This window comes from Scyliorhinus torazame, chromosome 7, assembly GCF_047496885.1.
Source record: "Scyliorhinus torazame isolate Kashiwa2021f chromosome 7, sScyTor2.1, whole genome shotgun sequence".
Lineage (NCBI taxonomy): Eukaryota > Metazoa > Chordata > Chondrichthyes > Carcharhiniformes > Scyliorhinidae > Scyliorhinus > Scyliorhinus torazame.
The window spans coordinates 120,128,033-120,154,499 of NC_092713.1; the positions used below are offsets into that span (position 1 = coordinate 120,128,033).

Below are 26,467 nucleotides of genomic sequence, written 5' to 3' on the forward strand. Positions count from 1 at the left end.
TTGGGCACCACCAGCAAAATTCCGAACGAACACTGGGTCACCGGGCGCAAACTGCCGAATCGGCCGATGCCGAGAAAATCCCTGTCCCTGCCGTTCTTGTGTGCAGCGTACTTTTGCGCCAATGTCCGGGAAAACCATACTAAGGCAGATGCAAAGTCTCCGGCCCATTAGGAGTTCTGCGGGAGCTACCCCAGTCACTGCATGGGGGGTGGTCCTGTACGTAAACAAAAAGCGAGCCAGTCTCGTGTCCATTGATCCGGAAGACTGCTTCTTTAGGCCTCTTTTGAATGTCTGCACTGCGCGCTCTGCCAACCCATTTGAAGCCGGGTGGTAAGGGGCAGTGCGGATATGGCGGATGCCGTTCATCTTCGTGAAACTCCTCACTCGTGAATGGAGTGCCGTTATCCGTGACCAGCACCTCGGGGAGGCCATGCGTACTAAACGATAAACGCATCTTTTCTATTGTTGCGCAGGACATTGTCCCCTGCATCTTATGCACCTCTCGCCATTTGGACTGGGTGTCAATTAGTAGAAGGAACATGGATCCTTGAAAAGGGCCTGCGAAATCTGCATGCTAGCGTGCCCAAGGCCGCCCTGGCCATTCCCAGTGATGTAGGGGCGCGGCCGGCGGAAGCTTCTGATGCTCCTGGCAAATGGAGCAGTTTTGGGCCACCTTCTCAATGTCGGTGTCGAGGCCTGGCCACCAGACATAACTCCGGGCCAACATTTTCATTTTGGTCACGCCTGGATGCCCATTGTGCAAGTCTGTTAGTATCAGCTCCTGGCCTTTTTCCGGGACAATCACACACGTCCCCCACAAGAGGATGCCGTCTTCCACGCTGAATTCTGACAGCTTGGAGGAAAATGCCCGCAACTCGCCTGGGAGCTGCCTGCCCACCATCCAGGACTATGTGCCGAGCCTTTGACAGGACTGACTCCGTCTAGGTCCACTCACGGATCTGTGATGCCGTGACAGGCAAGGTGTCCATAAAACTTAGGGTTGCAACCACCTCACCGGTCGTGGGGGTCGACATGGGGCCGGTCGATTAAAGGCAATCGGCTCAGTGCGTCGGCATTTGCTATCTGCGTACCTGGTTTGTGCTCCAGAGAATACTCGTATGCAGCAAGCAACAAAGCCCAGCGCTGGATCCGTGCAGAAGCAATGGGCGGTATTGGCTTATCCTCTCTGAAAAGTCCCAGCAGGGGCTTCTGATCAGTCACGATAGTGAAATGGCGGCCGTACACATACTGGTGGAAGCGTTTCACCGCAAAAACCACTGCCAGGCCCTCCTTCTCGATCTGCGTGTACTTTTTCTCCGCTGCAGTCAATGTGCGGGAGGCGAAAACTATCGGTCGTTCGGCCCCGTTCTCCATCTTGTGGGACAGGACGGCCCCAATACCATACGGGGATGCATCACATGTGACGAGCAAACGCTTTCCAGGATCACAGTGGGTTAGTAACCCAGACGACGACAATTGTTGCTCTACCCTCCGGGAAGCGGTTTCTTGCGGCTGACCCCAAACCCAGGTGTGATTTTTCTTTAGCAGAAGGTGCAAAGGGGCCAGCGTAGTTGCCAGATTGGGGAGGAACTTCCCATAATAGTTTACGAGACCGAGAAAAGAACGAAGATGCGAAGTGTCAGTCGGGGCGGGGGCATGTTGAATTGCACGCACCTTCTCTGCGACGGGGTGCAGACCTTCGCGGTCCACCCGATAACCTAGGTAGACTACCTCCTTTGCCTGAAATACGCACGTTGTGCGACGTAAACGGACTCCAGCCTCCGAAAGGCGTCTAAGGACAGCCTCCAGATTGTCCAAATGTTCCTGCTCCGACGTCCCTGTAATCAAAACGTCATCTAGGTAGACAGCCACACGTGGTAAACCCCTCAAAATGCCCTCCATAACACGTTGAAAAATTGCGCAGGCAGAGGATACTCCAAAGGGCAACCGTGTATATTCATACAGGCCCCGGTGTGTATTAATCGTTACATATGGTCGGGAGGCAGGGTCCAGCTCCAACTGCAGGTAGGCGTGACTCATATCTAATTTTGTGAACGAGAGTCCACCTGCAAATTTCGCGTAGAGATCCTCTATGCGAGGCATTGGATATCGGTCGAGTCGGGAAACCGTATTCACTGTAAGTTTATAGTCGCCACACAAGCGAACTGTGGCATCTGGCTTCATTACAGGTACAGACAAGAATTGAAGTGCATAAGTTGGGAACATAGGCTGTCAGGGAAGGACACAAGTGAAATGTGGAACTTGTTCAAAGAACAGGTACTACGTGTCCTTGATATGTATGTCCCTGTCAGGCAGGGAAGAGATGGTCGAGTGAGGGAACCATGGTTGACAAGAGAGGTTGAATGTCTTGTTAAGAGGAAAATGGAGACTTATGTAAGGCTGAGGAAACAAGGTTCAGACAGGGCATTTGAGGGATACAAGATAGCCAGGAGGGAATTGAAGAAAGGGATTAGGAGAGCTAAGAGAGGGCATGAACCGTCTTTGGCGGGTAGGATCAAGGAAAACCCCAAGGCCTTTTACACATATGTGAGAAATATGAGAATGACTAGAGCGAGGGTAGGTCTGATCAAGGACAGTAGCGGGAGATTGTGTATTGAGTCTGAAGCGATAGGAGAGGTCTTGAACGAGTACTTTTCTTCTGTATTTACAAATGAGAGGGGTGATATTGTTGGAGAGGACAGTGTGAAACGGATTGTTAAGCTCGAGGAAATACTTGTTAGGAAGGAAGATGTGTTGGGCATTTTGAAAAACTTGAGGATAGACAAGTCCCCCGGGCCTGACGGGATATATCCAAGGATTCTATGGGAAGCAAGAGATGAAATTGCAGCGCCGTTGGCAATGATCTTTTCGTCATCACTGTCAACAGGGGTGGTACCAGGGGATTGGAGAGTGGCAAACGTCGTGCCCCTGTTCAAAAAAGGGACTAGGGATAACCCTGGGAATTACAGGCCAGTTAGTCTTACTTCGGTGGTAGGCAAAGTAATGGAAAGGGTACTGAAGGATAGGATTTCTGAGCATCTGGAAAGACACTGCTTGATGAGGGATAGTCAGGGCGGATTTGTGAGGGGCAGGTCTTGCCTTAAAAGTCTTATTGAATTATTTGAGGAGGTGCCCAAGCATGTGGATGAAGGTAAAGCAGTGGATGTAGTGTACATGGATTTTAGTAAGGCATTTGATAAGGTTCCCCATGGTAGGCTTCTGCAGAAAGTAAGGAGGCATGGGATAGTGGGAAATTTGGCCAGTTGGATAACGAACTGGCTAACCGATAGAAGTCAGAGAGTGGTGGTGGATGGCAAATATTCAGCCTGGATCCCAGTTACCAGTGGCGTACCGCAGGGATCAGTTCTGGGTCCTCTGCTGTTTGTGATTTTCATTAATGACTTGGATGAGGGAGTTGAAGGGTGGGTCAGTAAATTTGCAGACGATACGAAGATTGGTGGAGTTGTGGATAGTAAGGAGGGCTGTAGTCGGCTGCAAAGAGACATAGATAGGATGCAGAGCTGGGCTGAGAAGTGGCAGATGGAGTTTAACCCTGAAAAGTGTGAGTTTGTCCATTTTGGAAGGACAAATATGAATGCGGAATACAGGGTTAACGGTAGAGTTCTTGGCAATGTGGAGGAGCAGAGAGGTCTTGGGGTCTATGTTCATACATCTTTGAAAGTTGCCACTCAAGTGGATAGAGCTGTGAAGAAGGCCTATGGTGTGCTCGCGTTCATTAACAGAGGGATTGAATTTAAGAGCCGTGAGGGGATGATGCAGCTGTACAAAACTTTGGTAAGGCCACATTTGGAGTACTGTGTACAGTTCTGGTCGCCTCATTTTAGGAAGGATGTGGAAGCTTTGGAAAAGGTGCAAAGAAGATTTACCAGGATGTTGCCTGGAATGGAGAGTAGGTCTTACGAGGAAAGGTTGAGGGTGCTAGGCCTTTTCTCATTAGAACGGAGAAGGATGAGGGGAGACTTGATAGAGGTTTATAAGATGATCAGGGGAATAGATAGAGTAGACAGTCAGAGACTTTTTCCCCAGGCGGAACAAACTATTACAAGGGGACATAAATTTAAGGTGAAAGGTGGAAGATATAGGAGGGATATCAGAGGTAGGTTCTTTACCCAGAGAGTAGTGGGGGCATGGAACGCACTGCCTGTGGAAGTAGTTGAGTCGGAAACATTAGGGACCTTCAAGCAGCTATTGGATAGGTACATGGATTACGGTAAAATTACATAGTGTAGATTTATTTGTTCTTAAGGGCAGCACAGTAGCATTGTGGATAGCACAATTGCTTCACAGCTCCAGGGTCCCAGGTTCGATTCCGGCTTGGGTCACTGTCTGTGCGGAGTCTGCACGTCCTCCCCGTGTCTGCGTGGGTTTCCCCCGGGTGCTCCGGTTTCCTCCCACAGTCCAAAGATGTGCAGGTTAGGTGGATTGGCCATGATAAATTGCCCTTAATGTCCAAAATTGCCCTTGGTGTTGGGTGGAGGTGTTGCGTTTGGGTAGGGTGCTCTTTCCAGGAGCCGGTGCAGACTCAAAGGGCCGAATGGCCTCCTTCTGCACTGTAAATTCAATGATAATCTATGATTAATCTAGGACAAAGGTTCGGCACAACATCGTGGGCCGAAGGGCCTGTTCTGTGCTGTATTTTCTATGTTCTATGTACAATTGGTGCTGCCCAGTCAGCAAAACGGACGGGCCTGATAATACCCAAACTCTCCAAACGAGTGAGCTCCCCTTCTACCTTCTCGAGCAAAGCGTAAGGCACTGGGCGCGCCCAGAAATAGCGCGGCGTGGCTCCTGGTTCAACTTGGATACAGGCTACGGCCCCTTTTATTTTCCCCAAACCAGGCTGGAATACATCTGGGTATCGTCCTAACACCTCAGTCAACCCTTCAGAAACTGTTTGGAGGATGTGCTGCCATTGCAACCGCAAATGGCGCAACCAGTCCCGACCCAACAGGCTGGGCCCATGGCCGCGCACCACGATAAGTGGGAAACGCCCCTCCTGGCGTCCATAGACAACAGGGGTCATTGTAGTTCCTGAAATGTCCAGTGGTTCCCCCGTGTAGGTGGCCAACCTGGCCTGTGAGTCAGTTAATGTAAGGGCCTGTATACCCTGCTTGATGCGGTCGAATGTCCTCTGGGCGATCACGGAGACCGCTGCGCCAGTATCCAACTCCATCTCAAGCGGGTGGCCATTGACCCGTACTGTCACCTTAATGGGGGCCACACGGAGAGCTGCCACTCAATGCAGCTGCAGGCAGTCGTCTTCCGTCTCCACGTCCTCAGGAGTAGTCGCCGCAGGTTCATCCACATGGAAGGTACAGCCTCTGGGCTGGTCCCAGTTAAGGCCCCTGGGCTGGTCCCAGTTTCGGTCGGAACGACGGCGCCTCTGGCGCCCCCAGGACCGCCGTCCGCGACGGGGTCGGCGCCTACAAGTCTGACACGGACATGGCTCCTCATCCATTGGCTCTGGAGAAGGCTCCCTTCGGGGAGGAATGTCCGACGGCCACTGGCGTCGGTCCGGACGTTGCCTCGCCCAAGGTACCGCAGGAGTGCGGGGGGACGTTTTCGGACGGAAGGGGTTGCGCCCCAAGGCATGCACTTCCATTCCCTGTAGCTCCTGTACTCCTCGCTCTGCGCTCTCTCGGGACAATACTATTTGAATGGCCTGTTGAAAAGTCAATGTTGGCTCCGCTAACCACTTTCTCTATGTGGCCGCATTGTTAATACCGCAAACCAAACGGTCGCGTAACATTTCTGACAAGGTCTCACCATAGTCACAGTACTCCGCAATCCTGCGTAGCCTGGATAGAAAATCGGCAAGGGATTCTCCAGGAGTCCTCTCAGCGGTATTAAACCGGTAACGCTGGACTATCGTGGACGGGGTTGGGTTAAAATGTTGCCCCACTATATTCACAAGTTCATCAAACGTTTTGGTGTCCGGCGCAGCTGGGTACGTAAGGCTCCTAATCACCCCAAACGTATGCGGGCCGCAGGCGGTGAGCAATATGACCACCTGGCGCTCGTTTTCGGTGATATTGTTTGCCCGGAAATAGTAACGCATCCGTTGTGTGTACTGGTTCCAGCTTTCCAGCGCAGCATCAAAAACATCCAAACGTCCGTACAGAGGCATGGTACAATAGAAAACAACTTCCAACCTGTATCCAACAAAAATCCAGGGAGGTGGCTACAGCAGTGTAGACAGCTATTCACTTTAACCTTCGTCGCCACGAAGAATCCAGCATGAGTTTTAAGGAAACAAAGTAATAACATTTATTTACTATAACATGTATACATAATAGTAGCAGTAACTTTCCTTGCTACATACTCCTTCCTGCTGGTTCCTGAACTGGCCAGCTTTATTTATACTAGGAGTTTACTAGTGGTTTCTCCGTCCCCCTCATTGGGGAAGCTCATACTCCCACAGGATTGTGGGATAGTCATTAGTCCCCAGCCAATGGTAAGTAGGCAGGTTATAACACTCCCGATCTTTATCCCATGGTCCTTCTTCAAAAGGACCGGCAAAATCATCATGAGCTTTGTCTGGGCGGGAAAATCCCCGCGGGTGAGGAAGGCGATGCTTGAAAGGAGCTGCAGCGAGGGGGGACTGGCATTGCCGAGCCTGATCAACTACTACTGGGCGGCGAACATAGCCATGATAAGGAAGTGGATGGTGGGTACGGGGTCTATCTGGGAGCGAGCGGAGGCGGCTTCGTGCAGGGGCACCAGTTTGGCAGCCCTGGTCACGGCTCTTATCTACCGCTTGCGCCGGCCAGGTACTCCACCAGCCCGGTAGTGGGGGCGGCCCTGCGGATTTGGGGCCAGTGTGAGAAAGCATGCAGGGGATGAATGGCTTCGGTCTGGGCTCCAATTTGTGATAACTATCGATTCGCCCCGGGAACATGGATGGAGGGTTTCAAGCATGGCGGCGGGCGGGCGTGAGGAGGGTGGGCGATATGTTCCTGGAGGGGAACTTTGCGAGTTTGAGGGATTTGGAGGAGAAAACTGGGCTGGAAAGAGGAAATCACTTTAGGTACTTACAGGTGCGGGACTTTGTACGCAGACAGGTTCCATCCTTCCCATGCCACCCACCAATAGGGATTCAGGACAGAATAGTCTCTGGAGGAGAAGGAGGAGAGGATAGAGTCCCAGATATTTACAAGGTGCTCATGAAGGGGGAAGAGTCCCAGACGGAGGAGCTGGAACTCAAATGGGAGGAGGAACTTGGCGGGGAGATGGAGGATGGGGTATGGGCGGAAGCCCTGAGTAGGGTAAACTCAACCGCAACGTGTGCCAGGCTCGGCCTGATTCGGTTTAAGATCGTTCACCGGGTTCACATGACGGTGGCTCGGATGAGCAAATTCTTTGGGGTAGAGGACAAGTGCGCTAGATGCGCGGGAGGACCAGCGAACCACGTCCACATGTTTTGGGCATGCCCTAGGCTTAGGTGGTACTGGGAGGGTTTTGCGGATGTCATGTCCTGGGTGCTGAGAACAAGGGTGGTGATGAGTCCAGAGGTGGCAATTTTCGGGGTTTCTGAGGACCCGGGAGTCCAGGGGGAGAAAGAGGCCGATGTTCTGGCCTTTGCTTCCCTGGTAGCCCGGCGGCGAATACTGCTGGCATGGAGGAACTCAAAACCCCCAAAGACCGGACTATGGCTTTCGGACATGTCAAGTTTTCTGGATATGGAAAAAATCGAGTTCGCCTTGAGGGGATCTGTATTGGGGTTCACCCGAAGGTGGCAACAATTCATCGACTTCTTCGCAGGAGAGTGAGCGTCAGCGGGGGGGGGGGGGGATTAGGGTAGAGTAGGAGGGATAAACAGGCGGGGAGTGTAGGTGGGAGAGGAGCGGGTATGGTTTGGTTGAAATGTTGGTTTTCTGTTGATGTTTGCATATTTCTGTAATCTGTAACTGTTTACAATGCCAAACAATACCTCAATAAAAGTTTGTTTAAAAAATAAAAAAGTTTATTAATTTGTTTTAACGATGCAAAAGCTTCGTTGGTGACTTTTAATTCCTGACTTTTAATTTCTCTCCGGTAGGATGATGAATTGGATCAGAATTTTCTTTTTCCTCCATTCTGATGTTTTTATCATTGTATCCAGGGCAACTGAAAATAATGCAGAGTGTCTTGCAAATATGGTAGAAGAAAAGCTGGCAGTACATTACAAAATGGATGAACAACAAATTATAAAGGTAGGAAATATGTAGAACTTAATAAATTCTGATTCAGTTTAAACATTTTCAATGCCCGGATTGGCGTAAGACAAGCAAGCTTGTTTCATGATTATCTCTTGCAACCCATCAGCTCCCCAGCATGCAGTTGTGCAGCGTGGTGTCACTACAGCAGATTGGGGTCAGATGAGCATTTGATGGTATGTGGGCTGAGCTCACCACTTGGGGGCTATCACCGCTTCATTGTGGCTTCGCTCCATAACTATTGCCGAAAGAAACTCTATTTTGTTTTGTAGATGAGCCCTGATGCCTCCCATCGTTCAGGTCTCGTCCCAACAGAACCACAAATGTTATAAGTGTAACCGTGTCTGCTTGTTTCGCACCTTATCAAAAGTTACACTCCCATTGTATTTTGGCTTGCCGTATTCAAAATTATCTGGAAAATGTGAATGCAAGTTGCTGTGCTCTCTAGGTGCCATTTGTTCTTTGTCAAATGTTATTATGCTGCTGTGATACAGGACACAATGTAAAAAGCTGACCATGACATTAGACTGGATGGCACAATGAATCCTGTACAACGGTGATTTGATTTCAAGTGTGTGAGGGAGGGTGGTGATAATTTCCTGTCTGTGCATTTATATTGTATGTTGATAACTAATTTGTGGTGTGTAACATTCCAGGGAAAAACACCATCTCAACTTTTGATAGTTGACCGTGGCTTTGATCCAGTGTCGACGATATTACATGAGCTAACTTTTCAGTCCATGGCACACGACCTAGTTTCAATTGAGAATGATATTTATAGGTAAGAATTGGAGAAGCATTTTAAATTAGTACTGCTCTGATGCCAACATCTTGATGGGGTGGGGATGGGGGAACCACACAACTGTTTGGAAAATATTATGGAGTTTCCGCATGAGCCGCAATTGGGAAAATTCACCCTTTATTGATTGAATCATGGCATTAAGATTACTGAGCTTAAGGATTTTTCACTGAAGGTTTGCTCAGATTATTGCTGCAGCTGAAGAAACATATCAGTCTGTTTACCATGACTTTGCATAGGTCTTCTGGGGGAAAAAAGGAAGATAAATGAACTGAAATTGAATTTGTTTAAACTGAATTTAAAATGATTGTGATATAAAAATGCAAACCAAGCCTTTAACGGGTTTCAATTGACTGCCGCTCACTGCAGTTGCATGCTATTACCAATGACCTGATGTAACCACAGATGTCTGCGTGTTCACAATTTGGAGCAATGTATTGAACACCCATGAACAGATGCAATGTATGGAAACATGCATTGCTGATCTGGGGCGCAGCCAGTTTTGTACATAAAAGACTGTTTTAGGCAAATTGACTTTTGAAGCAACGTAAAAGGTCACAAAAACTACTCGCAGTGATTATGGGCATAAATCATGTTTTAGATTTTCACAAACGTTTGGTCTAGTGGTTAGCACTGCTGCCTAACAGCGCCAGGATTCAGGTTCAATTCTGGCCTTGGGTGACTGTGGAGTTTGCACTTTCTCCCCGTGTCTGCGTGGGTTACCTCCGGGTGCTCCGGTTTCCTCCCTTGGACCAAAGATGTTTAGGTTACATGGATTGGCATGCTAAATTGCCCCTTGGTGTCCAAAAATGTGGAGGTTAGGTTGGGCTACGGGGATGTGGCAGGGGAAGGGGCCTAGGTAGGGTCCTTCTGCACGGTAGAAATTCTATGGTTCTAGTTCAGTCAATTCAACAGATTGGATGGCATCTTGGCAGAAAACTTGCAGAAATTCCAAACCAACAAATTTTCTGCTAAATGAAATGAAATGAAAATCGCTTATTGTCACAAGTAGGCTTCAATGAAGTTACTGTGAAAAGCCCCTAGTCGCCACATTCTGGCACCTGTTCAGGGAGGCTGTTACGGGAATTGAACCGTGCTGCTGGCCTGCCTTGGTCTGCTTTCAAAGCCAGCAATTTAGCCCTGTGCTAAACAGCCCTGTGTTGACTCTTGCAGAACCATGATCTCTAGGATAGTTACATCTCTTTTGTGCTTTTGTCCAAATGTTGCACATGGTTTTATATTTGATTATATCATCATTTCAATTCATAATCTGCCTGATTGCATGTTTTTGTTGTTAGACTCGGATTTATTCAAGGAAAAATATGAAAACAAATGCAACATTTTAAAGTAAATAAACCATCCTCACTGAGAACAATGCTGAAAGGAACTGGCACTGGTCTCTTCGCATCTCCTCTTCCGTAAAATATTGTTTCATGTCAGAATGTAACACGGTAGCCTTGTGGATAGCACAATTGCTTCACAGCTCCAGGATCCCAGGTTCGATTCCAGCTTGGGTCACTGTCTGTGCGGAGTCTGCACATCCTCCCCGTGTGTGCGTGGGTTTCCTCCGGGTGCTCCGGTTTCCTCCCACAGTCCAAAGATGTACAGGTTAGGTGGATTGGCCATGATAAATTGCCCTTCGTGTCCAAAATTGCCCTTAGTGTTGGGTTGGGTTATGGGGTTACTGGGTTATGGGGATAGGGTGGCGGTGTTGACCTTGGGTAGGGTGCTTTTTCCAAGAGCCGGTGCAGACTCGATGGGCCGAATGGCCTCCTTCGGCACTGTAAATTCTATGATATGATAACACGTGCAATAAAACCAGGTTAAAAGCCAGTGCTGTATTGCCTGTTGGCTCAGAGAGATGAGGTGTTTCTTGCATCTGTGAAAAGTTGCAGAGTGTCAATATTGATATTTTTCTGGTTTTAATCTGAATTTTGTGGGGTAATGTGGACAGTAATTAAAAGGTTTAAGGCATAAAGTCACAAGGTGTATTTGTGTGCTATCCTTGGTCATGAGGGTTGGTAGTTAAGTGATCATGTGGGTCTGGAACGGAAACTGATTTTCTCCTCACCTGCAACTACAGAGTGGGGGGTAAACTTGCTGTTTGATCTGTGGGGGAAAATGTTCTCTGAATGACAATGCAATTATTTACATTACATTAAATCCTGCATTTTAAAAATGTTTTTAATAGGTATCAAACGAAGGATGACCCTGCATCCAAAGAGGCTCTTTTGGGTGAGGATGACGAACTCTGGATAAAACTGCGACATTTGCATATTGCCGAAGTTGTCGAGTATGTATAAGCTCCTCCTGTTTTGAATTTTTAACCTTAAACGTGTCTTCTCTGTACACGGCCTGCAAAACGCAAAGATAGTATGAATATCAGTACCTATTGGCAGCTATTTGTCACCATTGATGTGTTGAAGCTGTGGGCCACCAAGCCCCAGGTACAATTTAAACAGAGCTCTTCTTCCCGTGCTGTTTATAATTTGTGAAAGAAGTACATATATCAAAACATTATTCACAAATGTGGTTTTGGGTAAAAGATACTTGATAGTTACAGGATGCAAGTTAAATAAACTGCATCCAGCAGTGATTCCCTATGTTGCAGTTTGGGCTGCTTGTGTAATACAAATAGTGTTCTGGTGTGACTCACCCAATTGCAGTTTAGTGCACCACAATATCTGGCCTTTCCCATTGTTGGCATTTCCTCAGTGCCAGGTAACCTCTTTTGTAAGGAGATCACTTTCTTTGGTGTGCTCTTCATATTCTACAAGGACTAAACGCGATTCTCCCACCGCGGTGCGATCTGCATATGAGCGCACAGGGCCGGAGAATCGAACCCGTATCTCTCCTGTCTTCCACCCCATCAGAGACTTGCATTTTTTTTCCATCCCTTGCTCAAATCCAATTATATCTCTCAACTTTTTCCAAATCTTTTTTTTAAATTGTTTTTATTAAAGCTTTTTTCAACCAGAATTTTTACATAACAGAAAAATAAACGAAAAATATTTAACAAAACTGGTTGGCTGTTATCATTATACAAAACGCAAATATACATTAAATAGACAATTCCACCCCCCCCCCCTTCAAGTTGCTGCTGCTGCTGACATTTTACCACTTCCCTAGAAAGTCAAGGAAAGGTTGCCACTGCCTGGAGAACCCCATCAAGGACCCTCTCAAGGCAAATTTTATTCGCTCCAGGCTGAGGAACCCAGCCATATCACTAACCCAGGTCTCCACGCTTGGTGGTTTCGAGTCCCTCCACATTAGCAAGATCCATCTCCGGGCTACCAGGGAGGCAAAGGCCAACACCTCGGCCTCTTTCGCTTCCTGCACTCCCGGATCCTCCGACACCCCAAGTATCGCTATTGTTGGACTCTACTTCACCCGCGTGTCCAAAATCCTGGACATAGACCTCGCAAAGCCCTGCCAGAATTCTTTAAGCGCCAGGCATGCCCAAAACATATGGACATGGTTCGCCGGACTCCCTGCACATCTCGCGCACCTGTCCTCCACCCCAAAGAACTTGCTCATTCTCGCCGTCATCATGTGAGCCCGGTGCACCATCTTAAACTGAATTAAACTGAACCTGGCACATGATGCAGACGAATTCACCCTGCCCAGGGCATCAGCCCACAGGCCCTCCTCTAGCACCTCACCTAGCTCCTCCTCCCACTTGCCCTTCAGCTCCTCCACTGAGGCTTCCTCCGCCTCCTGCAACTCCTGATATATGTCCGACACCTTCCCCTCTTCTACCCAGATGCCAGACACGACCCTCTCCTGTATCCTTCGAGGGGGTAGCAGCGGAAATGTCCCCACCTGTTTTTTGAGAAAGTCCTGGAGGTATCTGAAAGCATTTCCCGGGGGCAGGCCGAACTTCTCCTCCAGCGCCTTCAAGCTAGGGAAAGTCCCCTCTATAAATAGGTCTCCCATCCTTCTAATGCCTGCCCTATACCAGCCTTGAAACCCCCCGTCTATCCTACCCAGAGCAAATCTATGGTTGTTCCGTATCGGGGTCCAAACTGAGACCCCCCTCCTCCTTCATATGCCTCTTCCACTGACACCAGACCCTCAGTGCCACCGTCACGAACAGTCTTTGGACTCGCGAGGTCTTGTTTGCCCACACAAATCCTGTGATAATCCTGTTCACCCGCTTGAAGAAGGATTTGGGGATGAAAATGGGGAGGCACCGAAAAACAAACAGGAATCTGGGAAGAAACGTCATTTTCACAGTCTGCATTCTTTCCGCCAGGGAAAGCGGGAGCATGTCCCACCTTTTAAAGTCTCCCTCCATCTGCTCTACAAGCCTAGATAAATTGAGCCTGTGTAGGGCATCCCAGTTCCTAGCCGCCTGTATACCTAAATAACGACCATCTTGAGCGGGAGCTCCCCCAGTCTCTCCTCCTGACCCCTAGCGTGGATTTCAAACGGCTCACTTTTCCCCACGTTCAACTTGCATCCCGAGAAGCTCCCAAAGTCCCCCAGTATCCGCATGACCTCTCCCATCCCCTCTAGCGGGTCCGAAATAAACAATACCAGGTCATCCGCATAGAGGGAAACCCGGTGCTCCCCCCCCTCCCCGGTGGACACACTCGCTACGGGGGCCTGATACAGGAACTTGACCCACTCTATGAATCCCTCCCCAAATCCAAACCTACCTAACACTTCCCACAGGTACTCCCACTCCACCCTGTCAAAGGCCTTCTCCGCATCCATTGTAGCCACTACTTCTGCATCCCCCGCCTCCGCATCATAATAATATTCAGGAGCCTCCTCACATTTGTGTTCAGTTGCCTGCCCTTGACGAAACCCGTCTGGTCCTCCTCGATCACTCCCGGGACGCAGTCCTCTATTCTGGTAGCCAGAATTATTGCCAGCAATTTGGCATCTACATTCGGGAGCGATATCGGCCTGTCGGATCCACATTGGAGCGGATCCTTCTCCCTCTTCAAAATGAGCGAGATCAATGCCTGCGATATCGTCGGGGGGAGGGTTCCTCTCTCCTTTGCCTCATTAAAGGTTCTTAGCAGGAGCGGGCTCAGTAGCTCCGAGAACTTCTTATAAAATTCTACAGGGAAGCCGTCCGGACCCGGGGCCTTGCCCGACTGCATACTTGCCAGTCCCTTAACTATCTCCTCCAACTCCATCGGGGCCCCCAGTCCCTCCACCCGATCCTCGTCCACCCTTGGGAACCTCAATCTACCCATAAATTGCTTCATCCCTTCCCCACCCCTCGGGGGTTCTGACTCGTACAGCTTCCCATAAAGCTCCTTGAAGACTTCATTGATCCTCTCTGGGCTCAACACCATATTACCTTCCTTATCCCTCACTCCCCCGATCTCCCTGGCCGCCTCTCTCCTGCGAAGTTGGTGCGCCAGCAAACTACTTGCTTTCTCCCCATACTCGTAGACTGCCCCTTTCACTTTCCTCAACTGTGCCTCGCCTTCCCTGTGGTCAGCAAATCGAACTCTGCCTGTAATCTCCAGCACTCCTTTAGCAGCCCCCCCTCGGGGGACCTCCGCGTACTTCCTGTCTACCCGAAGCATCTCTCCCACCAGCCTCTCCCTCTCCGCCCTCTCCCTCTTCTCTCTGTGGGACATAATAGAGATTAACTCCCCTCTGATGACCGCCTTCATAACCTCCCAAACCGCTGCTGATGTTTCCTCCCCTGTGTCATTCGTTATCACATAGTTCTGAATGCTCCTCCTTATCCGCCCACACACCTCTTCATCTGCCAGCAGCCCCACATCCAGTCTCCAGAGAGGGCGCTGCCTCGCTCCGCCCCCAGTCGCAGGTCCACCCAGTGCGGGGCATGGTCCGAGACCGCAATGGCCGAATACTCAACCCCCTCCACCCTCTGGATTAACGCCCTGCTCAACACAAAAAAGTCAATCCGCGAGTAGACTTTATGGACGTGGGAGGAAAAGGAGAACTCCTTCGCCCTTTGCCGCGTGAATCTCCACGGGTCCACGCCCACATCTGATCCATGAACTCCCACAGGGCCCTGGCCACCACCGGTCTCTTTCCCGACCTGGACTTAGACCGGTCTAGCGCCGGACCCCCCCCCCCCCGCCGACTAGCCATCTCCCTTTTTTGGCCAGCCAAGTGCCCGCGCCCCCTCACCCCCCCCCCCCCTCGCTCCAGCCTTCCCGCCGGAGACCCACCAACCCGACTCTCCATCTATCCCCAACAGTTGGCTCCCCTTCAGTCAGCAGAGCAGCACCGCTCCCCCTCCCCAGGCCCCGCTCCCACCCCCCGCTGCCAAGCACCTGCTTAGCACTGATTTCCCCTCCATTGCGCTTCCGTACGTCAGCTGACCCATGCTGACCCCGGCCACCCCCACCTCTATCTCCAAACTTACTATTGTCTCCTCCTTCGGGCCCCCAACCCCCCTCTCCCCTACAGGGTAAGAGGGCAAGTGCCATCCGGATCCATCCCGTGCTCCGGACACCATAACCCGGGCGTTACCCCGCCCCCTGAAACAAAAAAACAGGAAAAGAAAAGCAAACAAGCTTAAATTCTACTAACAATCTTACACCAGGCCGACACCCGGTTACACATCTCCGCCAGCGCGTTTCACCCACGTGCAGCTGCCCCTTAGTTCAAGTCCAGCTTTTCGTGCTTAATGAATGTCTCATCCGGCGTATCAAAATAATGGTGCCTTGCCCTGGTGCATTACCCAAAGTCTCGCCGGGTGCAGGAGCCCGAACTTCACCCCTTTGCTGTGAAGGACCACCTTAGCCCGGTTGAAACCTGCCAGCCTCCTCGCCAGTTCAGCTCCCAAGTCCTGGTATATGCGAATCTCGTCATTCTCCCCCTTACTGCTCTGCTCCTTCTTTGCCCAACACAGGACACGCTCCCCGTCTGTAAAGCGGTGGAACCTCGGTGGTTCGTTCGCCCTCGGCTTCCTCGCGAGGACTCTATGCGCCCCGTCGAGTTCCAAGGGCCGCGGGAAGGCCCCCGCGCCCATCAGCGTCCCCAGCATTGTAGTCACATACGTGCTCGCGTCTGCCCCCTCCGCACCTTCAGGGAAGCACAGGATCCGCAGGTTGTGACTCCGAGACCTATATTCGAGATCATCGAGCCTCTCCTGCCATCTCTTGTGTAGGGCCTCGTGCGCCTCCACCCTGACCGCCAGGCCCAGGATCTCGTCCTCATTCTCAAATACTATCCTCTCCACCTCTTTGATCGCCTTCTCCTGTACCTTCTGAACCTCCACCATCTTTTCCATGGAGCCTTAATAGGGGCCTGCATCTCCGTCTTCAGCTCTGCAAAGCAGCTCCTCAGAAAGTCTTGCTGCTCTCTCGACCACTGGGCCCATGCTTCTTGGAAACCCCGATCCCGGCGGGAGCTGCCGTGTATGCGACCTATTCGGACATAGCCGCTACCAAAAGTCTCAACCTTTCCCAATTCTGATGAAAGATTATCGACCTGAAATGTCGGGCTAGATTTTTGTTAGTTCCCGGCTCGGATGCCTGCCTTGGGAGGTTAGGTATGGGGTGGATGTGGAGGAAGTGCCTTGAAAGGTGCAGTTTTCATTCTGGGTGGCTGGGTGTATACTGGAGCCAGAGCCAATGACTCCAGAAGCTGTTGTGAGGTGGCCCCAGTTCTCTGGGACTTTGAACTCTCGGTGGCAGCATGTGAGAGGAGGTCACACACCCGGCAGCTCTGGTCAGGACCCAACCTTTTCTAGGCCCTTTTGCCCGATTTCTCTTACAGAACAACGCTTCGGATCATTGGCATTGGATTCCAACAATGATTAAATGGGGAAAAAAGGAGGGGAAAAAGATGCAAAATACAATTCTTCGATGGACTCTGAGGCCTCATGCAGTCTTTCGACAAACAAAATGGCGGAGGCAGCTTTGTCGACGACGGCTTTCTGGGTGTTTGAGAAGCAATTTGAAAGGCATTGAGAGTTGATGTCAGAGGCTGCTGCAGTTGATTGAGGAGGCACTAGGCCCCATTCGGAAGAAACTTGACAAACCGCAGAAGTAGTAAGGAAACATGGTGGGGTGATTGAGGGAGTAGCGAAGGACCCGACCACGCAAGTTGAGTACCTTGCGTTGTTGGAGGCTGAGATGGCGGTAGTGGTCAATCTAAACAAAACGATTGAAGGCTAAGGTCGACGATCAAAAAATCAGTCAAGTAGGCAGTATCTCTGAATCGTGGGATTGCCAGAGGGAATGAAGGGCCCGAAGTCCACTGAATACCTGTCGCAGACATTTCAGAAGATGATGGATGAGGTTGGATCTGTGTCCCTATTGGAGCTGGACATGGCCCAACGAACACTACGACAGAAGCCTCGACCAAACGAGCCACCTCAAACACTTATTCTTGGTTTTCACAGCTTTCGGAAGAAGGAGAGGGTCTTGGAGTGGGCTAAAGAAAACCGTGAGTTGAAATGGGGGGGTAACCGCAGGAGGATTTATCAAGATGTGGGAACTGAGCTGGCGAGGAAGCGAGCGGCCTTTAATGAGGTGAAGGCTGCCATAAAGAGAATAGAGTTTGATTCGGGGTGATATACCCAGTAAAGTATGAGTCCAAAGACTTTCATGTGGAGATATTGGAGGAGGCAGAAGTCTTTATTGGAAAGCATGGACTCTGGTCCAGTTTACTGTTTTTCTTTGTGTGTGTGTGTGTGTGCGCGCGTGTGTGTGCGCGGGCGGGAATATGGTCCTCGTTGAAAATCTAGTCTGGTAAGGGACTGTATTGAGAAAAATGCTTTATCCTCGAGCTGGGGGATATCGTCCCTTTTTTCTTTTCTTTTTGTCCTGAGAAGGACTGCCCCACCATCAATAAAGAAAGCTGGTAAATGGGAGTGAGATTTTTTCGACGACGGCTTTCTGGGGTGTTTGAAAGGAGTTTGAGAAGCACTTTGAAAGTCATTGAGAGTTGATGTCAGAGGCTGCTGCAGTTGATTGAGGAGGCACTAGGCCCCACTCGGAAGAAACTTGACAAACCGCAGAAGTAGTAAGGAAACATGGTGGGGTGATTGAGGGAGTAGCGAAGGTCCTGGGGGGGGGGGGGGGGGGGGGGGGTAAAACTCCAGATGTTGAACCAGTTTTGGCTGGTTCGATGTGCTTAGCGCCTGGATCGGAGCCTGGTGGGAGGGGGTTTGGATCTTGGATTTGGTTTCAATTTGTGTGTCTAGGTGGGGAGTTGGTGGCAATGAAGGAGGAGGGATCAGCTTGCTGATGATGACTATAGAACTGTTTTTGTTTTACTCTGAGGGGATGCATGGAGGCCATCTTGGGTAGGTCCTTGAGCTATGTTTAAAAAAAATATTTACTGGGTAGTCCCTTGCGGTGGAAGTGTCCGATTCTGTAAGGGGGGGGTGGGGGGATACCCCAGATTCGGTCGGTCACCTGGAACGTAAGGGGATTGGGTGGCCGGGTGAAGAGGTCGAGCGTTTTCGCTCACCTGAAGAATCTAAATGCTGATGTGGTGTTCTTGCAGGAGGCTCACTTGCAGGTTCGAGATCAGACCAGACTGCGGAGGGAATGGGTGAACCAGGTGTTTCACTCGGGCTTTGATGGAAGGGCTTGAGGAGCTACAATTCTGATCAATAAACGGGTCCCGCTGTAGGTCACTAGGATCGGACACTAAAGGGAGATGCATGGTGGTCAGTCAGCGAGGCGGTGGCATAGTGGTATTATCGCTGGATTAGTAAACCAGAAATGCTCTGGAGACCCGGGTTCAAATCCCACCACTGCAGATGATGACATTTGTATTCATTAACAATCTGGAATAAAAAGACTTATGATGACCATGAAACGACACATATTGCCGTAAAAACCCACCCGGTTCACTAATGTCCTTTAGGGAAGGAAATCTGCCATCCTTACCTGGTCTGGCCTACATGTGACTCCAGACCCACGGCAATGTGGTTGACTCTTAACTGCCCCCTTAAGGGCAATTAAGGGTGGGTAATAAATGCTGGCAAGAGCCTGTGATGCCCATGAACGAATTTTTTAAAAGGTGGGCCATTGGCGGAGATAATGTGGTGCTGGTGAATGTCTATGCCCCCTAACTGGGATGATGTGGATCTGTAAGAAATCTGTTGGGATCCATCTCTGACCTGGATACGCAACAACTGATTCTTGGAGGAGACTTCAAAAGTGTGCTGGATCCTATAATAGCCTGGTTCAGACCTAAATCGTTGGCTCTGTTGGGGGTGGCGAAGGTACTTTGGGCCTTTATAGAGCAAATGGAGGGGCAGATCATGGAGATTTCTGAACCCAAGGAATAAGGTGTTCTCATTCTTTTCACATGTACATGGAGTGTACTCCAGGATTGATTGATTTCTAATTGGTAGGTCCTTGCTCTCTTGGGTAAAAAGAGTAGAATACTTGGCAATAATATTTTCTGACCATGCTCCACACTTTTGTGGATTTGGCCTTGGAGATGGATCCCATTCAGCGCCTGCCGTGGGGGTTAGATGTGGCGCAATTAGCAGAGAAGGGATTTTGTAATCACCGCTTTGACCAATGATGAGTATATCAAGATTAGTAGGAACAACTCCGTCTCTCCCCCAACACTATGGGAAGCCCTTAAGCCAGTGGTACGCGGGGACATAATCTATAAGGCTCATCTAGATAGAGCTGTGAAGACAGAGCAGCAGTGACTGGTGAGTGCGATTTTGGAGGTGGATCGCCGGTATTCGGATAACCCTGACCCTGAGTTGCTAGCAACTGGGGAGCAGCTGCAAACACAGTTCGATCTGGTGTCCACGGGGAAGGTGGTGGGCCAGCTGTGGCACGCGAGGTGAGTGGTTTATGAGGACAAGGAGAAGGTAGGTTGTCTTTTGGCTCATCAGCTGAGGCGGTAGGCAGCTTCCAGGGATATTATTCAGATCAGAGACTCGAGTGGCAGTTTGGTCTCTGTCCTGAGAGAGATTAATGCAGCATTTGAGATATTTTGTAGGGATCTTTACAGGTCAGAGCCCCCAGGGAATGGGTCGAGCATGTCTGAGTTCCTAGATGGGTTGTCCACCCCGGCGGTGGAGAGAGAGAAGGGAGGAATTGGAGAGGCCGTTCAGCCTTGAGGAGGTGTTGAGGAGCATTGGGCTGATGCAGTCGGGCAAAGCCCTCGGTCCTGACTGGTTTCCTGCTGAATTTTAAAAGACGTTTGTGGGTCAACTGGTTCCACTAAAAGTAGTCATGTTCAATGCTTCTTTGACTTGGGGGCCATTGCTATGCCAGCCTCTATCTCCCCCATTTGAAAAAGGATAAAGAGCCAACACAATGTGGATCATATAGGTCCATTTCCCTTTTGAATTTGGACGCCAAGCTACTGGCCAAGATACTGGCGCTGAGATTGGAGGTAATTGCAGAGAACCAGGCTGGTTTTATCAAGGGGTGACAATTATCTGCTAATATACAGTGGGTTTTGAATGTTATCCCCTCCTCCTCAGCTTGTGAACCAGATGATTATCTTATTGGATGTGGAGAAGGCTTTGACAGTGTAGAATGGGAGTACCTCATTGAGGTGCTTATGAGATTTGGATTTGAGCAGAACTTTATTTCATGGGTATAGATCACCCAAGGCAAGTTAATCCCCCTGGGGAGGGGAACCAATTTTGGGGTGTTGCCTTTTCGTCTTGCCAGAGGTAGCTTTTGTTATCTGGGTGTCCGGGTGTCCCATGATTGGCCTACGCTTCATGTGTTAAATTATACAAGTCTGGTGAGTAGAGTGAAGACAGATCTGCAAAAGTGGAATAACCTTTCGCAGTCCCTAGCAGACCGAGACCAGACCGTTTAGACGAACATTCTCCAAAGGTTTTTGTTTTTGTTTCAATGTCTCTCTGTTTTCTTCCCTATATATTTTTTTCCCAGGATTAGCAGGTTTTAGACCTCTTTTATTTGGGTGGGTAAGACACCAAGAATCCGTAGGGTATTCCTTCAGAAGGACCAGCAGTCGGGGGGCCTGGCATTACCCAACTTGCTCTTTTATTATTGGACGGTCAATGTTGAAAAGGGGCTGGGATGGTTGAGGCAGCCAAATTCAATATGAGGTCAGAAGGAGGAGGTTCATGTGGGGGCTCGAGTTTGTGGGCTTTGAAGGTGGCCTGGCTCCCGTTCTCCCTGGTGAAGTATTCCTCGAACCTAATAGTGATCTCTACTTTAAGGATATGGAGGCAGTCTAGACAGCCTACAAACTGAACTCTATGTCATTATTGGCCCCCATCTGTGGCAATCATTTGTTTGTGTCGCCCAGTCTGGATGTGGTGTTTGAGTCATGGAGGGGAAAGGGCCTTTAAAAGCTTTGGGGATCTGTTCATGGATGGACAATTTGCCAGTTTGGATGAGCTCTCTATGAAATTTCAACTATCAGGGACACACTACTTCCAGCTATGCAATTTAATCCAGAAGGCCTGCTGTACCTTTCCTTTAACCCCACAACCCACCCTGCTCAGGCAAATCTTATTGCTGGTGGGGTCTGAGGGGGGAGGGGGGGGGGGGGGTGTGCTAGGTCAAATTCTGGATGAAGAGGTGTGATGTGAGGCCCTTTGCAGGATGAACTCCACTTCCTCCTATGCGTGGCTTAGCCTGATTCAGCTCAAGGTGGTGCATAGAGCTCACCTAACCAAGGCAAGGATGAGTGGGTTCTTCGTGGGAGTGGAGGACACATGTGGCCGGTGCTCTTGGGGGCCTGCTCACCGCACCCACCTTTTAGGTTGTGCCCTTTGATGGTAACCTTTTTGGTCTCCTTCTTTAATAACCTGTCAGCGACTCTCAATATGGATGTAGAGCCTTGTCCTTTGAGGGCCATGTTCTGGGTGATGGACTCGGCAGGACTGCAGACCAGGGAGAAGGTGGACGTTCTGTCCTTTGCCTCACTAATAGCTTGGAGGTGAGTTTTGCTGGGATGGAGACCCTCTACTCTGCCCAGTGCTTTGGCCTGGTTGGGTGACCTTGTGGAGTTTCTGTATCTGGAAAAAGTCAAGTACACTGTTAGTGGATCGGTGGAGGCGTTCTACCTGAGGTGGCAGCCATTCATTTCCTACTTTAAATAATTAGTCATCATCAGCTGTTAGGGGGGGGTGGCTGAGGATAGTTAGTATTGTCGTGAAAAGATTATACGATGGATTGTGTTAGTCTTGTTTTTTTCTGTGTGCTTTTGTTGTTACGTTATACTGTGTAACATTGGCTATGTTATTGATGTCCTGTTTGTTATAAATGAAAATTTGCAATAACTTTTTTTTCCAAGTTCTCTGGGTCTTTGTCCCAGTTGCTTTCAATATCCAGACCTCTAGCCTTCACCTCTCCCCTATTTGTAAAATGTACGTGCTGGAAATAGGGGCAGGACCTCCGGATCCGGTCCTATCCGCTATTTTTAAAGGTCCCCGGAGCCCCGGGTCTGTGACAGTGCTGTCTGTTGACTGCTTCTCTCTCTCTACAGATGCTACCTGATTATCTGCACGCTTCCGGTATTTTCTGTATTTATTTCCAATTTTCAGCATCTGTAGTATTCTGTTTTTAAATAGTATATCACCTGACTCACTATGAGCAGTACCACAGGAACTCCAATGTTCCTTCGAGACCCACACCCCATACAAAGGTGCTGGAGCACCAACACTGTTCGGCTGGTTTTCTGCCTGGGTTGGTCACATTGTGACTTCCCAATTACTGTTGTTAACCAGGTGGAAAGTAGACACTTTCCCAAGAGATATTAAAAAAAAGCTGTGTATAAGGGTAAATTAAACCTGCAATTGGTGAAGGACCTGCAGCAGGTTGCCTTTGTGGACGGAAGTGGATTGTAAATATTATCCTGAATGGTTTAGTAACACAAAGACTACTTTTGCAGTTGAAAACTGCGAAATGATGCAGTACAGCATATTATTAGCTGTGATTGTGAAATATTGATTGATACCTTTAATAAATACCTAATCACCTCAATTTTTCTTTCCATGTTCTAATATAACTTCAGCATGAAATTCAACAGTTCAAGTCAAAATCTCTGCACACCTCAGGTCAGCAGTTGTCAGGGAGGGAGAGAGAGAAACACAAGTTTAATTTCGTCCTCTCTTTGCCCTCCATTTCTGACCTCTTGGTCTTGGCCACAAGAGCGTGATTGTCTCTCTGGGAGAAGAGAATCCACGGAGCTTGTTTTCACTGGGTATCTCTCCACCATAAATGGTCCAAGTGGAGAAGAAATCTGCTTTAATATCTTTTGTAAAATTGTAAAGTCTACAACTGCTAATGTAATGTTGCAGTTAGTGCACATTCAAGATCACTTTAATTGAGGGTATTTAGTTCACTGATTAATGAGTTAACATACAGCACAGTTAGCTGCAGTAAGTTTGTTCTGGTTCGTTACTGTAATCACTGTTCGCTGCCAAAATGTTGAAGCAGCTACCATTGTTGTTGTGGCACAGATTCCTGACAACTGCTGACCTGAGGTGTGCAGGGATTTGACTAGAACTGTTGAACTTCATGCTGAAGTTATACTAGAACATGGAAAGAAAGATTGAGGTGATTAGGTATTTATTAAAGATATCAATCAATATTTCACAATCACAGCTAATAATATGAAATACAGTAACCATCGCAACAAACCACTTGATTAAAAATTTCAAGCTAAAGCAGTGAAGACCTTTTATGGTTTGTGAGAAAAAAGTGTATCACAGTTGTTCACAGTGTTGGATGAAGATGGTGCTTCCTTTAGCAGTTATTTATTAATTGGCAATCAAGTTATTACCATTTAAATCTGAAAATGCTCTCTCTGATCTCTGTAAGATTAGCCTGTAGTTTGATTACATTAATTCTAGGTGTAGCCGGGGCAAATGCTAAAGACATCAATTATTTTAACTTTTTTTGAAATAGAAAAATACCCAAGTTGGTAAAGGAGCTTTCCAAAAGCCAGCAGACAACAGAAGGAAAGGTAAGTATTTCTGCATGGTTTCTATAATGAGCATTCTCTAAGTTTTACAAGAAGACTCCCAAGAGAGTTTGACCGACAGGAGAAGCGGTATCCAGGGCCGGTCACGGGCTGCCACTCTAATTGCTCCACTATTGCCAACTTGACTGGCAAAGCAGTTCGAGCCGTGGTAATTCGGGCAAGTGTGCGATCAGGTCTGCTATCCCTCAATCAAGGTTAGAAGTTTGAAGTTTACAATACCATCTGACAATTTCTGCATCTATTTCCAAACCATTATCCCTCCACTTTCTGAGCAAAGGCTCAGCTGCTTTCTGAGCAAAGAAGAGGGAAGGAAATACCTCAACACCTTTTATAGATTCCATCATTGCTTAAAATTATCACCTCTTGTTCTGGATTTCCTTCAACCAATAAAAAATAGTTTCTCCATATTTAACCTTTTGTTTCACTTTATCATTTCAAATGCCTCGATTTGGTCACTTAATCTTCCAAACTCAAAGGTGTACAAGCCAAGTTTCTGCAGCCTGCTGCCGTACTTTAGCCCTTAATCACTAGTGTCATTCTGGTGAATCTGTGCTGAACCTGTTCAAAGCCACTATGTCTTTCTGGAGACCTGGGGCCCAAAATGAAAAAGTACACCTGATTGGGTCTGATCAAGGTTCTATACAATTGAGGCGTCACTTCCTTATTTTTGCATTCCCGTAGCCCCCTCAGATAAAGACTACCATTCCATTTGCCTTTTGATTACTGTTTGTTACCTGTGCACTAGTTCTTAGTGAGATGTGGATATGGACAATAAGTAACTACAATCTAGATAGCCAGCAAAAACAGGCAAATTTGCAAGTGTGAGGGTTGATGGAAGAATTTCAGTATGATCTAGATAAAATAAGTAACTCGGGTCGACCAGTAATAGGTTAGTGAAATGCGAAAGAAATAAAGCTGAGTATGAAAGAGTCCCAAGAATCTTGGGTGACTCTACACTCAACAAATCCAATTAAAGCAAAGTAACAGTCAATCAAACTGTAGAATGCAAGCTAATGAAAGGTTTGGACATTTGTGTCTAATCAGAATACATCTTGAGTAACATGCCAAGTTCCTGGTTGCCAAGACATGAAGCAGAAATTGGAAGGACTGGAAATAACACATTGAAGAACCGCAAAGCTGATTATTCATTGTTTGCATCTTAAACTGAATGAAAGACCAGAAAAACCTTTCAGCCTGGAAAGGAGGCATTTGAAAGATGATCTTTGTGATATATAAGATAGCTAAGGGAATGGAAAATTGGATCTGAAGTATTTGATAGTTTTACAGGTGTGGAAATACAAGTGAAAATCCTGGAATATATCAAGAAAAAAATTAATATAAATGGATTAACTAAGATTGCTAAATCACTGTCCTCATCGATAATTCTCTTTTGAAATAATGATGCTTTTATTCAACTGCTTAATTTTATTCTCATCATAAAACCCCCCAAAACTGCAGCCAAACTGAATGTAGGTGGCTATAGTTTCTGGTCCTCGAATTGAACCTCCTTACATAATTCTTGCTTTTGATTTTTTCTCGAACTGTTTTTATCTTCCAGCCTACCCTAAGCGCTTTATCTCAATTGATGAAAAAGTTGCCTAACTTTCGAAAGCAAAAGACCAAGGTATTTGTAAAAGAAAGCTGCTTTGAATTCCATGTCTTGTACAATATATTATGGTGAGATAAACGCCAGAATCCTCTGGCCGTTCAGGCTGGCGGGATTCTCTGATCCTGCCGGCAGGGTGAGGTGGCTTCAATGGGAAATCCCATTGAAAGCGGCGGGACCAGGGAACCCCACCACCAGCGAACGCCACGCCACCGCGAAACACATGGCTGGGAGGCCGGAGAATCCCGCCCAATGCTTCAGAGAGATATCTATTTGCATGGAATGTTTCCTCAATGTTTGTAGCTGTTATCTGTTTTTAATTCATTATAATGTGTGTGATGTTTTTAATTCATGCTTTAATTTTATTTGCAGCAAGTATACAGTATATGTAGAATAACGTTACCTAAAAATAGCAGGGGACTGAAAATAAGTAATCTTTCCCTGTGTGATAAATTCTATATGTTGATGTTTAGGGGGACATTTTGAATTGTTTCCACTGAAATATCCCAAATGTTTTACAACCAAAGGTCAGCTACCAGTGATTGGGAGCTGATAGCAACGGTTAAAGTGGTGATTTTCCAGGATTCTGGGTTCCAGGAGGGATGCGGTTAGGGGAGGGTAATGGTGGGAGGTGAGAGGGTAATGGTGGGAGGGCAGCATGGTTGCATAGTGGTTAGCACAGTTGCTTCACAGCTCCAGGTCCCAGGTTCGATTCCCGGCTTGGGTCGCTGTCTGTGGAGTCTGCACGTTCTCCCCGTGTGTGCGTGGATTTCCTCCAGGTGCTCTGGTTTCCTCCCACAGTCCAAAGATGTGCAGGTTAGGTGGATTGGCCATGATAAATTGCCCTTAGTGTCCAAAAAGGTTGGGTTGGGTTATGGGGATAAAGAGGATGGGGTGGAGGCGTGGGGCTTAAGTGGGGTGCTCTTTCCAAGGGCCGGTGCA

The 26,467-nt window shown here is 48.4% G+C and overlaps 1 protein-coding gene across 3 annotated transcripts in view; it reads left to right on the forward strand.

Annotated features, from left to right (window-relative positions):
* The window catches only part of stxbp3 (syntaxin binding protein 3), an 85,233-nt gene that overhangs the window by 37,924 nt on the left and 20,842 nt on the right, over positions 1–26,467 (forward strand). For all 3 annotated transcript variants that reach the window (XM_072511405.1, XM_072511406.1, XM_072511407.1), the window contains 5 exons: positions 8,123–8,213; positions 8,873–8,997; positions 11,207–11,308; positions 23,844–23,901; positions 25,478–25,543. In XM_072511405.1, coding sequence (XP_072367506.1) covers positions 8,123–8,213; positions 8,873–8,997; positions 11,207–11,308; positions 23,844–23,901; positions 25,478–25,543 — 442 coding nt within the window. The remainder of the gene's footprint in view (positions 1–8,122; positions 8,214–8,872; positions 8,998–11,206; positions 11,309–23,843; positions 23,902–25,477; positions 25,544–26,467) is intronic.